The sequence below is a fragment of the Diaphorina citri genome, unplaced genomic scaffold (assembly GCF_000475195.1).
Source record: "Diaphorina citri unplaced genomic scaffold, Diaci psyllid genome assembly version 1.1 scaffold2660, whole genome shotgun sequence".
Lineage (NCBI taxonomy): Eukaryota > Metazoa > Arthropoda > Insecta > Hemiptera > Psyllidae > Diaphorina > Diaphorina citri.
The window spans coordinates 44,866-59,298 of NW_007380077.1; the positions used below are offsets into that span (position 1 = coordinate 44,866).

Below are 14,433 nucleotides of genomic sequence, written 5' to 3' on the forward strand. Positions count from 1 at the left end.
CTATTCTTCAAATTAATATTTTTTTTACGATTTTAATTTAGATTTATTTATTTAATAATTTTTGAAAAACTTTTATTGTTTTATGGTGGATTGGCCTACAATTATGGTAACTAAAGACTGATGGTAAATGTGTGTTCTGTCGTTTTTTATTGTACGAATTTTTTGGTGGTGGTTAACTAAAGGAGATTTTTATTTACCAGGGCAGGAGATGAGTAAGATATTGTGTTTAGATATAAGTTTTAATGTATGAGATTTATTTTTTATATACTTAGGTACCCCACAAACTTGTTGTCTTCAGAATACCAAGATTGGAGGGAAAAGTTAGGCTAGCTAGTACTTTGTACGCATGTCAGGTTTGCTGATAAGTTACCTAGGGAAACCGCACCCCAAAACACTAGACAAACAGTTAGTTATTAACATTAGTACAAATTTTGCGGAGAGGTATACGATCAGAGGCTCATCAGACTAGCAATGGAATTTTTAATCTCTAGGTATTCAAAGGTCGTTACTGATTAGGTCACTAGGTACAGCAGATCAATAGTAGCTGTATGCTTGGCCTGTTATAAAAGGTCATGTAGGTATGAAACTGTTTTTTGAACTTTGGTACATTCGTTTTTTCTGCACGAGACTTGGTTGTATAACTGAATGATTTTTGTACTTTGGCTCCCAATTATCAAAAAATCAGAATGGATGCTATTTAAAAAGAAAATGCAACGGCTGTGTAGGGATTTTCCCCACATAAAAATTGATTTCATGAAGTGTTCGTCCTTAATTGTTTGATGGTAAAGTGAGAAAACTCTAATTTTTCACTTTCTATTACTAAAGTATAGCAAAGCAATACTAGTACCTATTTGATTAGAAATTTGATTGTTGATTGCAGGCATACTGTGTCACAGAGCCAGGGGCAGGGTCTGACGTGAATGGAGTCAAAACCAAAGCCGTCAAGAAAGGAGATGAGTGGATCCTTAACGGTCAGAAGATGTGGATTACCAACGGAGGAGTCGCTAACTGGTAAGATTATGTAAATTTTGCCTCTCTTCAAGTCAATCTTACTTCGCGTTAAGTAGTAAAATGTATAATCAAACGGTCAAACATTCTTGACTTGGCGGGGTGGAGTGCTACCGCACTCCTTAATTTATTTTCGTCAAGCTATGGGAACAGGCTGTAAATGAGAGATGTGTAAGAGTGAGTTATGAAAATGAACTTCTCTTTGCAGTGGACTACTCAGTTAGTGAGTGAAATCCTAACTCCCTATACATAAAGGATAGAGAGTTGTTTTTTATACTTTGTACGCATGTCAGGTTTGCTGATAAGTTACCTAGGGAAACCGCACCCCAAAACACTAGACAAACAGTTAGTTATTAACATTAAGTACAAATTTTGCGGAGAGGAATATTTACTAGGTATGCGTACCTTGGACTTTGTATACTAGATTATTGTTTTGATGTAAAGACCGTACGTAATAATTTGCACTATGCCATTATGCAAATGGTCAATTATAAAGAGGTAAATTTAGAAATAAAATACCTAATCAATATAAATGGTTTTTAATTTCAATAACAGACTACCTACAAGTATTTTATTAGCTAAGAATTATTGTTTTCTTTTTTTTTTAGTTACGTCTGTCAATTATTTATGAATTTTTAAGATGAAAAATATACGCTCAAAATTATGTTCTTCCATATTTTACGAGAAAAATACTATTTGTTTTGTCTGTTTGTAGCTATTTTCTATTTACTTACATATATTTTCCTAAATATTACCGTTTCTCGCGCCCATAATTTGCTAAATATTGGCAATGCATATTTGGCAATTGGACAGCATTAAGCAGAAAAGAACCATCAACAAGAAGATTTACTTACATATATTTTCCTAAATATTACCGTTTCTCGCGCCCATAATTTGCTAAATATTGGCAATGCATATTTGGCAATTGGACAGAATTAAGCAGAAAAGAACCATCAACAAGAAGAATTGCCTTATTCATCGTTCTTTCTTTTCTACATAATGCTGTCCAAATCATGTACTCTTGTGTTGTATGTATGCAGGTACTTAGGTTAGGTAGTTTCGTACAATACAACCCCATAGGCGCCAATTTTTCAGCATCGCATAGATTTCATGTTTTCAAAGATACTGAAAGTCCCCTTCTTTCTCGGGCTATTTCGGGCACCTGAGTATCTCACGCTCAAATGAAGCCAAAACAAATCGAAAGATTCATGGTTCCACATTTATTTCGATGGTTACATAACAGAGTTCGAATGATTTGGCATCGTTTTTTTTCCTTATTGCTCCCTCCCCCCCACCCTGTTTCTCATGGCTTTGAATTGACCAACCGAATGAATTTTGGCCTTGACCATTACAGGGGAATGTTATGTAGCATAGCATCGTATCATATTCACATAAAACCTTTTCTCAGATAATTTGGTGAGTTAGCCCTTTGAAATTATATCGTGGATTCGTAGAAGCTTAACAAATCCTCTAGGACTGTTTGCCTTTACACCTAAGTGACCTAAGCCTCTGAGTGGGCTTTTTGTGTATGAATAATACAAGCCCACTTTAAGCGCTAGGTCGCGACCTAGCGCGGGGCCGATTCACGCCCGGCTCAGAACCTTTTCAAAAATGTGATTTTATATAACAGGACTGCTAGTGGAGCTTTCATTATAAACAGCAAGATGATGTAACCCTAGTTGGACTTGGTTGACTGCTGAATGTCATTAGAAGGAAAATGTGTAGAAGTGACTAGAATCAGATTGAACCATTATGTAACTCATAATCCCCTATTTTCAATCAAGTAGACACTATGTAGAATATTGTAAGACACATTATGTAGAATATTGTAGAAATAGAGCTAATAACGGGACGAGAGAATTATGTAATCTAAATAGATTTAAGTTCACAATGTTTAAGTTTGTAAATGCAATCTTTTAAGAGAACTCGGGCCTGGGTGAAACGTAAATAAAAGCGATGGGGGTTTGGCTAATGAGTTGTAATTCTTATTTAAATCAAATTATCCTAAATGATTTCTGATAATTAATAACATGTCCTTGGCAGTTAAGGTTTGCCTTTTTTCACGTGCAAAGAGTAATGATAACCAAACATAGATGTCTTCTGGTTCTCCGTTTGTCAAGCAAATTCTGTCAGCATAACGCACGGTGCCATTTTTCGAGATCAAAGTTATTCCCATTAGGTTTAGCAATTTGATTGGTTGCGCGAATGACTAGCGCGTAACTCTAGCGCCTCGAAAAAAAATCTGATTGGTTAGAAATCTTAATCCAAAGTTTAAAATAAACCAATTAGATTACTTAGATTCGATGAACTACATCAAATTCTCGGCCCGGGCATTAGGGAGTCGAATTGACCCAAAGTTCCCCAACTGAGTCTTACATAACGAGAAGTGTTTGACCTCTGGTCAAATACATAGGTATGTGCAATAGATGTGATTCTTACTTGCATGTAAATAGTTATATAAATCTATGTACTTACGAGTGTGTAGCTTATAAAGACAATAGCTTAACTCATCTCGTTATGTAGGTATGTACCTGCTTACCTAAAAGTATATAGAATATTGTCTGAATAGCCACTATTTACTTGGAATATGTACTCGTACATTGAAGCTCTATAAACTTTGTAACAAAATATAAATATTCCATATTCCATCCAAAATTTATCTAGGCAAAATCGAACCCGGGACTTTCGGTATGAAAAGCCAGGGCACTACCAATAGAACAAGCCTACTCCTATACATAATTTCTAATTTCCATCATAGGTACATAGGTCGGTATTATAGGAGAGTATTTTGCTTTGAAAATTACCTAGACTAGGTACATCTATACATAATTTCTAATTTCCATCATAGGTACATAGGTCGGTATTATAGGAGAGTATTTTGCTTTGAAAATTACCTAGACTAGGAGCCTATTTCTATACATAATTTCTAATTTCCATCATAGGTACATAGGTCGGTATTATAGGAGAGTATTTTGCTTTGAAAATTACCTAGCCTAGGTATGTCCTAATTGGCTATTAAAAATACCCATGTCCTAATTATGGTCACCTCTGGATTTTACCCCTAGAAAATGTTAATTGTCTGGTCGAGTTACATAACTATTAGAGACAGCTCTATCGTCCCCACAGTCGATCTCTTGATTAGCCAGGTTACCTAAGTTATCTATTTTTAGGTTGAGCTATGGAACATGGTTGTTGACAATGGTAAACATAATACGAAGAAAAGATAAAATAATAATATATAATATAGGTTTATGTAGTTACATTAATAGTAAATGCATTACTACTACACTTGTTTGTGCTAAAATTATCAGCAAATGCTCCACACTTAGCAAAACGCTATTAGACCGATATTCCAACAGAGTACGTTTGTATGTAGTTACATTAATAGTAAATGCATTACTACTACACTTGTTTGTGCTAAAATTATCAGCAAATGCTCCACACTTAGCAAAACGCTTTTAGACAGATATTCCAACAGAGTACGTTCAAACATAGGTACCTCTCCTAATCACTTATGCTACCAAACCATACCTAATAGCTCTAAACTTGATTACTTAGTAGTATCCAAATTACCTGTAAGGATACTAATGCTTGATTATGATAACCTTGAAAAGTTCAAGCTACCAGTAAATTAGGTAGAGGTGGTCGCATACGTAATACACAAATTGTTGAAAAAAGTTGCCACATAGGTGGGTACCTACTACTACCTACTTACGTACACTTATCTAATAATTTTGATAGGTACTTTGTAGTTGTTCACGTTCATAATCAATCTAAAACATAACAATATGTATGTGCAATCGTGCATGTAAGTCGGCATATTATCATTCATTTCATGCAGAAGGTGTACCGAAAGCCACGTGGCTCCGGTGATTAGGATCTCAAGGTCTGTGTATTGAGTACTCTCAGTTATGTCATCAGTCGGATTAATGGGAGGAGCTTCAATTGTCTGATGCCATCTGAGACGTAAGTAATACCCAAGATATGAGTGATACATTTGAGATTTGAAATTATGCACCATGTCAAAGTTATTGATGCGTGTTCTCAGGTGCTAGTCAATGTGCCAAATCGTGACCCAAACTAGCAAAGACAAAACAAATTCTTAAAATCCCAATAAGTCTCATGTATCAACTCGAAAACAGTGTAACGTAAGATTTCTTAGACACTTTCCCGGGACAAATGAATCTCAAATAATAGTAGGAGTAGTAGGACAACCTAGAAGGCTGAGACTAGTTGAGCGTCGCTAGAACCCTAGAACGATCAAGGTTCAAACTCAAGTTCTCGGGAACAGAAACAGTCATAGGCAAAGTGGAAACAAGAGATGCAGACCGTGTAACCAGAGATAAGTCATGAGTCACGGAGTAAGTAGAATGAGCAGACACAGAGCAGGTTATAAATTTGGTGAATGGTTACGTAAAGCCCCCATGTGCCAAGTGTTTACTAGTCAGGGTCATCGCGGTATTATCGCTAGGGAATCACGTCACGTGCATAAATTATCTCGCTAAAAAAAAAAATAGTAGATATTATTAGTAACAGTTAAATAGGTTGTTGGGAGCTTGCAGGAAATCATATTGCCCATCTCTCCAGCTTCCACATTTTGGTCTATTCTTGAAGTTAATGGAAGACACAGGAACTAAGTAAAAAAGATCCGTTTTTTTTCTTTTCATTTTCTTCTCTTTTCTTTGTTACACACTCTACTTCTTCAAAATACCTTTTCACACGGATCTACATACTTTACTAATCTTATCTAGGTAGGTGTATGTTTCTCAGTTATGTAATCTCTTCCAACTTCTTCCTATTTAGTACCTGACCATCTGTTATGTCACAGGATGATATCCCTTATCCAGAACACCTTGTTATAACAGTTGGCATTTTTTTTTTTTTTTTTTTTTTTTTTTTTTTTTTTTTTTTTTTCTTCTTTCTTTTCTTTGTTACACACTCTACTTCTTCAAAATACCTTTACACACGGATCTACATACTTTACGAATCTTATCTAGGTAGGTGTATGTTTTCTCAGTTATGTAATCTCTTCCCACTTGTTCCTATTTAGCACCTGACCATCTGTTATGTCACAGGATGATATCCCTTATCCAGAACACCTTGTTATAAAAGTTGGCATTTCGTTATCTATTACTTCTGTTAGTTCAGTAGAGGTGTTTGTCAGTAGTCCTTTGGGAGTAGGGTAACCAACATCCAAGTTTCTTGCTTTAGATATTCGACTTTTTCGTTCGAATTTTTATTTTTAAATGAGTTTTTGGAATTTTTATAAATTTTCTACGTAAAGTGCTTATACATTTCTTAAAGCTAAGTGTCTTTCTTTTATTTTACATATAAAGCAACAAATTCGTTATCTATTATCTTTAATTAATTTATGTATCTGGATATTTTGATTTTTCTTTTTTCTAAGGTCAAGAGGAATTCAATTAATTTTTACTGTTTTACAGCTTTTAGTTATCTGGTTTTTTATAGGTATCTACTGTTTATGTTTTATTTATTTATTTTTTTAAGGTAGTCAGATTGGGGTGTTTTAATTTATCAAAGACTGATAGGTCATAGGTCAAATGAAGAATTAGGAAGACTTTTCCAGTTTTTCCCCCCACTAAAGCTGAAAAGGAATTTCCCCTAAAGTTCGATTAACGAAGTTTCATCTTTATCCTAAATTTGCCTGTGGTTTTGTTTTTATTAGGTACAAATTTGTTTGTCTCATATGTACAGTGTACATATTTCTGTGTGTGATGTTCTATTTGATTCACGTTTCGACTCGCTCTCTGCTCTAAATGTTTCAGATAGACAACATACACAATGATGTCGACGAATTTCTACGACATTCTATTCTCGTCTCCGTCGACTTCTGATCTGGCCTCCTGAGACCCGATTCACCTGGTTCACAATGTTGACACCAGGGTCTGATTTAGAATAGGTGACTAGAGGGTGAATAATTGAATATGAATACGTATATGTATGGGAACGCCCATACTTGCTTACTGATTTTTCCCCAAATTTAAAGAATATCTATTCATTGAAGCCATGGTAATCAGCGATGAGAAATGGGATGTTTCGCCCGACCATTTTGATTGATAAAATCTTCTCGAGTTTGAAAGAGTACGATATGAGTAATAAGAATAGGTATTATCAATGTTTAAGTACCTTAACTTACATAGCTACATACTTAGATTGGAATACGAGAATGTGTAGATGCTGTATTTTGCTGCACTCTATAAAATCATTGCTTTTGACTTAGGCAACACCTTTCCAGATTCTAGGGGTATACGATGCCATTCATGTCGTTCAAAGATTCGAACCCGCGATATCCTAACCCTCAACACCGTTCCTGAATATCACATCCGTGCACCTTTCAATGCTACCGCAAGATGTTGCTCCCGCACATTCTCTATTTTAGAAGACTTCGGTTCAAATTTCGTGTGCAAAGTAAACTGCGGTCGCTAAATAACTAAATATGTCTTCGGACAGACTGTCTTTTTCCGACAGTAGACGCATGATCTTTCTAACATTGAGGGAGGGATGGTAACTTTATCAGTATGTGAAGTATGTAGATAAAGATGACATTCCTCCCTCATGATGATATGGAGCTTCACAAAGTTACTGAGTCTTCAATAGATTATTTACAATCTTTTTACTAACATAACTTTCTTCATTGGATGATCTCTGATGGTGAATGTCATTTTCATCGATTTCATTCATCATTCTTTGATTTCTTCATTTTATCAATCCAGTTTTCCTCAGTCTCCTTCATCGGTCATATTTCTTTCCCGTTTATATAATATAACATAACATTTTAAAGAAACCCAAGAGGTTTGAGTAATTAGCAACGCCCATTCTATCTGGAAAACAGCCGTAATTAGACTATTTTTACCTATTAGTTGAGTTCACTTTAATTACTTAATTTGAAGTGGGTAGGCCTATTTTGAGAACAGGCAAAATTATTTAGTTCAAATCGACCAGAAGAAAACGTGTAAGATATCAGAACCATGCCTAAAGGTTTTCCAGGTTACCTAAGTTATCTATTTTTAGGTTGAGCTATGGAACATGGTTGTTGACAATGGTAAACATAATACGAAGAAAAGATAAAATATAATAATATATAATATAGGTTGGTTGGTAGGTAGGTAGGTGTTATTTTAATATGTAGTTACTAAGGTCACAAACTTGGGCAGTAGGTAAGAGGACGAAAAAGGAAAATATTAGGTTCCGAGTATGTAGCATTTGTAGCAACCAACTAACTTATAACGACCCGACAATGCGCGATGGTCAGTGATAAATAATAATAATAATAATAAAATACAATAATATGTAATTGAAATTTTTCCTACTTCCCAAGATCAAATTCTTCTCTGTACAGTGTACACACCTACTGCCTAATATTTTTTAGATACATACGTTTAGGATATACTCAAGAATGTATAAACGTAGGTAATTAAGAAGAAAAGTATGTAATCTCTTTTTTTCCATTACTAACCCCTCCTAAATAAAGTGGACGAAATATCGCCCCCAGTTTTAGGAGCTGCGCTGCGTACCTAATAGCTCTAAACTTGATTACTTAGTAGTATCCAAATTACCTGTAAGGATACTAATGCTTGATTATGATAACCTTGAAAAGTTCAACCTACCAGTAAATTAGGTAGAGGTGGTCGCATACGTAATACACAAATTGTTGAAAAAAGTTGCCACATAGGTGGGTACCTACTACTACCTACTTACGTACACTTATCTAATAATTTTGATACTTTGTAGTTGTTCACGTTCATAATCAATCTAAAACATAACATATGATAACCTTGAAAAGTTCAACCTACCAGTAAATTAGGTAGAGGTGGTCGCATACGTAATACACAAATTGTTGAAAAAAGTTGCCACTTAGGTGGGTAGTTTTTTTTTTTTTTTTTTTTTTTTTTTGTGGGCCCAACTCACACAACAGTTTTGGATCACCATTCGCGATCGGCACATGCCGATTTTCATTACGTAACATTGACATTCGTATTGACACACGCTCTTTTCTTGTCTACTGATCTGCATGATGACGTGTGAATAATTACCAATGGGAAATTTTCATCGTCATAATTAATGCGGATAGTTGTCACTTCAGCGGATTACATAACTAGACACTCGTATGATAGTATGGAGTATGCTTACAAATGTTCCCACGCAGTATCCTGCCTTGACTCTAGCTAAATCAACTGCCGTTTGCGCTTCCTTTTTAGACTATTCAAAATTGGAGAGCCATAAATTTTATTAAGTATCTTATTTATTCCACGCAGTATCCTGCCTTGACTCTAGCTAAATCAACTGCCGTTTGCGCTTCCTTTTTAGACTATTCAAAATTGGAGAGCCATAAATTAAGTATCTTATTTATGTTGCTTTAGGTATTTATACCTTTGCATGTTCATATATCCCCATTTACGTACGTATGCACATTACTTGATGCTTGATGTTGGAAGTAAATGCTGTCTAATGTTTTCCTTGCGTCCAATGTGCATTATTGGTGGATGTGCAATGTTTCTCAGTTTTAGCATTATTGGTGGATGTGCAATGTTTCTCAGTTTTAGCATTATTGGTGGATGTGCAATGTTTCTCAGTTTTAGCATTATTGGTGGATGTGCAATGTTTCTCAGTTTTAGCATTATTGGTGGATGTGCAATGTTTCTCAGTTTTAGCATTATTGGTAGATGTGCAATGTTTCTCAGTTTTAGCATTATTGGTGGATGTGCATTGTTTCTCAGTTTTAGCATTATTGGTAGATGTGCAATGTTTCTCAGTTTTAGCATTATTGGTGGATGTGCAATGTTTCTCAGTTTTAGCATTATTGGTGGATGTGCAAAATTTCCCAATTTCAACATTACCTCATTACCTAATCTTTTCAGTTAACACACGCTTTTCCAGTTTCAGAATTATTAGTGGATGTACATTGTTTCCCAGTTTCAGCATTATTGGTGGATGTGCGAAATTTCCCAGTTTCAGCAGTATTGATGAATGTGCAAACCTTTCGATTTTCAGCATTATTGGTGGTTGGTAACGCTTAATGAAGTTATTCGTAGCATGCTAAATTTCCCAATTTCAGCATTACCTAATCTTTTCAGTTGACACACACTTTCCCTGTTTTAGCACTATTGGTGGATATGATAAGTTTCCCAGTTTCAGCATTACTCGTATTAGTGGATGTGCAATGTTTCCCTGCTTCAGCATTATTGGTGAATGTGCCAAATTTCCCAATTCCAGGATTTCCTAAATAACAAATCGTCATATTATAATATTGTGTTCCCTCCTTCATATTAAGTTCATAGGTCCGATTTAAAAAAGACTGTTGCATAGGCTCCTAGGTAAACATTACCTTTTCATACCTGTCTGTTTTGACTCTAATCTAAGGTGAACTTTAGCACTTTAGCTTCTAATCTGGAAATTATCTACGTTACCTAATGATTTGCTTGCCAATGTAAACACTCAAAGTATCAGATTTCTTTTCCCTCTTGTCCCCTCTAACTATTCCCTCCCTCCACCCAACTCTCTTATTGCACCCCCCCCCCTACCCCTTCCCATGAGGTATGCCTGCCCACCCAACTATTTTTTATTGTTCCCCCCTTACCCATTTCTTCCCACCCCCACTCTCCCTGCCCACCCTTACCATTCCTTTCCCCCACCCAACACTTTCTTATTGTCCACCCTTTACCCATTCCCCCCTCCTGCCTGCCCACCCCTCTGCTCCATCTCACACTCCTGTGTGATAGCACAGGTTACAGGTTGCTTGGAAAAACTTTGGTGGGTGGGGAAAACTAACTCTATGTACTTTATTAATGTCCAACAGAGACGGTAATGAATGTAATGAGATGAATGGTAAAATTTGGTTTTGAACCGTTCCGTTCACAAGCCGATATTGATACAATACCGTTTGGTTTCGTACCGGCAAAAGGAAATTCGGTGAGACCTCACAAATTTGAAATCATAACAATGTTAAAGTTTCCTTTTGAATATGAAGGTAATGCCCGGGTGAGAGTAAACTTCATGCAAATCTAATCTAGTAAACTATGTATGTAGTTACATTAATAGTAAATGCATTACTACTACACTTGTTTGTGCTAAAATTATCAGCAAATGCTCCACACTTAGCAAAACGCTATTACAGTGGTAAACAATCGGTAGGATCAGCTAATGCAGAAACTAATGTCATGGGTTTAACAAACAGAGAGCTTGCTTGCTTGATTCTACAGTTTGAAGTTTGTAGTTCGAGGTTGAAATTTCAAAGGCCATAGTAGGTATCTATTTTCTTCCTATGAGAATTGATGTGGTTGACACACCTTATGAGGTGCTATGGAGAAAAATAGGTCTTTCATTAGGACGCTTCAGCTCTGGTCCTTCACGCCGACTTTTTTGTTTATTATGGTATGAATTACAACTTCATTTTGTTTTTATCGTGTTAAAAATGAAAACAATCTTCTTTATCATCGCCCTCTCCCAACCATCACTCTAGTCTCAATTCTCTCCTAATCTTTTTCCCTCTAGGTGTTTGGAGGCAACGGATTCAACAGCGACTACCCTGTAGAGAAATTGATGAGAGATGCCAAAATCTATCAGATCTACGAAGGTACCGCCCAAATCCAGAGGCTCATCGTGGTTTTTATCGTGTTAAAAATGAAAACAATCTTCTTTATCATCGCCCTTTCCCAACCATCACTCTAGTCTCAATTCTCTCCTAATCTTTTTCCCTCTAGGTGTTTGGAGGCAACGGATTCAACAGCGACTACCCTGTAGAGAAATTGATGAGAGATGCCAAAATCTATCAGATCTACGAAGGTACCGCCCAAATCCAGAGGCTCATTGTGTCCCGTGCTATTATCGAGAGGAACTCCTAAGTTGACCTTGGCTACTGAGAAACAGTTTGAAAGTACCTCCGAATCCAAAAGCATGTAGCTCACCAGATAAGCCCCAACGTACCAAAGTAACCCTGTACGATCAATATATTGCTTCAAATGCTGAAATCTTTTTCTACATATCTTAGATTATCTTGTCTTTTCTTTCTACATGTATTATTTATTTATTTTTCCGTGTGCACTTCTGTGCACTGTGCATGCATAATCGAAATTTATTCGGGACCAAATTTTCAAATCAATATTTTTTTTACGATTTTAATTTAGATTTATTTATTTAATAATTTTAGAAAAACTTTTATTGTTTTATGGTGGATTGGCCTACAATTATGGTAACTAAAGACTGATGGTAAATGTGTGTTCTGTCGTTTTTTATTGTACGAATTTTTTGGTGGTGGTTAACTAAAGGAGATTTTTATTTACCAGGGCAGGAGATGAGTAAGATATTGTGTTTAGATATAAGTTTTAATGTATGAGATTTATTTTTTATATACTTAGGTACCCCACAAACTTGTTTTCAGAATACCAAGATTGGGAGGGAAAAGTTAGGCTAGCTAGTACTTTGTACGCATGTCAGGTTTGCTGATAAGTTACCTAGGGAAACCGCACCCCAAAACACTAGACAAACAGTTAGTTATTAACATTAGTACAAATTTTGCGGAGAGGTATACATATTTACTAGGTATGCGTACCTTGGACTTTGTATACTAGATTATTGTTTTGATGTAAAGACCGTACGTAATAATTTGCACTATGCCATTATGCAAATGGTCAATTATAAAAAGGTAAATTTAGAAATAAAAATACCCAATCAATATAAATGGTTTTTAATTTTAATAACAGACTACCTACAAGTATTTTATTAGCTAAGAATTATTGTTTTCTTTTTTTTTTAGTTACGTCTGTCAATTATTTATGAATTTTTAAGATGAAAAATATACGCTCAAAATTATGTTCTTCCATATTTTACGAGAAAAATACTATTTGTTTTGTCCGTTTGTAGCTATTTTCTATTTACTTACATATATTTTCCTAAATATTACCGTTTCTCGCGCCCATAATTTGCTAAATATTGGCAATGCATATTTGGCAATTGGACAGAATTAAGCAGAAAAGAACCATCAACAAGAAGAATTGCCTTATTCATCGTTCTTTCTTTTCTACATAATGCTGTCCAAATCATGTACTCTTGTGTTGTATGTATGCAGGTACTTAGGTTAGGTAGTTTCGTACAATACAACCCCATAGGCGCCAATTTTTCAGCATCGCATAGATTTCATGTATTCAAAGATACTGAAAGTCCCCTTCTTTCTCGGGCTATTTCGGGCACCTGAGTATCTCACACTCAAATGAAGTCAAAACAAATCGAAAGATTCATGGTTCCACATTTATTTCGATGGTTACATAACAGAGTTCGAATGATTTGGCATCGTTTTTTTTCCTTATTGCTCCCTCCCCCCCACCCTGTTTCTCATGGCTTTGAATTGACCAACCGAATGAATTTTGGCCTTGACCATTACAGGGGAATGTTATGTAGCATAGCATCGTATCATATTCACATAAAACCTTTTCTCAGATAATTTGGTGAGTTAGCCCTTTGAAATTATATCGTGGATTCGTAGAAGCTTAACAAATCCTCTAGGACTGTTTGCCTTTACACCTAAGTGACCTAAGCCTCTGAGTGGGCTTTTTGTGTATGAATAATACAAGCCCACTTTAAGCGCTAGGTCGCGACCTAGCGCGGGGCCGATTCACGCCCGGCTCAGAACCTTTTCAAAAATGTGATTTTATATAACAGGACTGCTAGTGGAGCTTTCATTATAAACAGCAAGATGATGTAACCCTAGTTGGACTTGGTTGACTGCTGAATGTCATTAGAAGGAAAATGTGTAGAAGTGACTAGAATCAGATTGAACCATTATGTAACTCATAATCCCCTATTTTCAATCGAGTAGACACTATGTAGAATATTGTAAGACACAAACATTATGTAGAATATTGTAGAAATAGAGCTAATAACGGGACGAGAGAATTATGTAATCTAAATAGATTTAAGTTCACAATAGTTTGTAAATGCAATCTTTTAAGGGAACTCGGGCCTGAGTGAAACGTAAATAAAAGCGATGTGGGTTTGGCTAATGAGTTGTAATTCTTATTTATATCAAATTATCCTAAATGATTTCTGATAATAACATGTCCTTGGCAGTTAAGGGTTGCCTTTTTTCACGTGCAAAGAGTAATGATAACCAAACATAGATGTCCTCTGGTTCTCCGTTTGTCAAGCAAATTCTGTCAGCATAACGCACGGTGCCATTTTTCGAGATCTAAGTTATTCCCATTAGGTTTAGCAATTTGATTGGTTGCGCGAACGTAACTCTAGCGCCTCGAAAAAAAATCTGATTGGTTAGAAATTTTAATCCAAAATTTAAAATAAACCAATTAGATTCGATGAACTATATAAAATTCTCGCCCCGGGCATTAGGGAGTCGAATTGACCCAAAGTTCCCCAACTGAGTCTTACATAACGAGAAGTGTTTGACCTCTGGTC

The 14,433-nt window shown here is 35.7% G+C and overlaps 1 protein-coding gene and 1 long non-coding RNA gene across 2 annotated transcripts; one reads left to right on the forward strand and one right to left on the reverse strand.

The window, feature by feature from the left end:
• Window positions 1–7: 7 nt before the first annotated feature.
• On the forward strand, window positions 8–1,698 carry LOC113471595. Its single transcript, XR_003394229.1, has 2 exons — window positions 8–353; window positions 1,302–1,698. It is a non-coding gene; the product is annotated as an uncharacterized LOC113471595 (long non-coding RNA).
• A 7,776-nt stretch (window positions 1,699–9,474) lies between these two features.
• On the reverse strand, window positions 9,475–10,610 carry LOC108253702 (ankyrin-2-like). Its single transcript, XM_017448152.1, has 2 exons — window positions 10,607–10,610; window positions 9,475–9,866 (listed from the first exon to the last, which is right to left on the reverse strand). Exons 1-2 carry the CDS (start codon window positions 10,608–10,610, stop codon window positions 9,475–9,477), a joined length of 396 nt encoding a protein of 131 aa, XP_017303641.1.
• Between the last annotated feature and the right edge of the window lie 3,823 nt (window positions 10,611–14,433).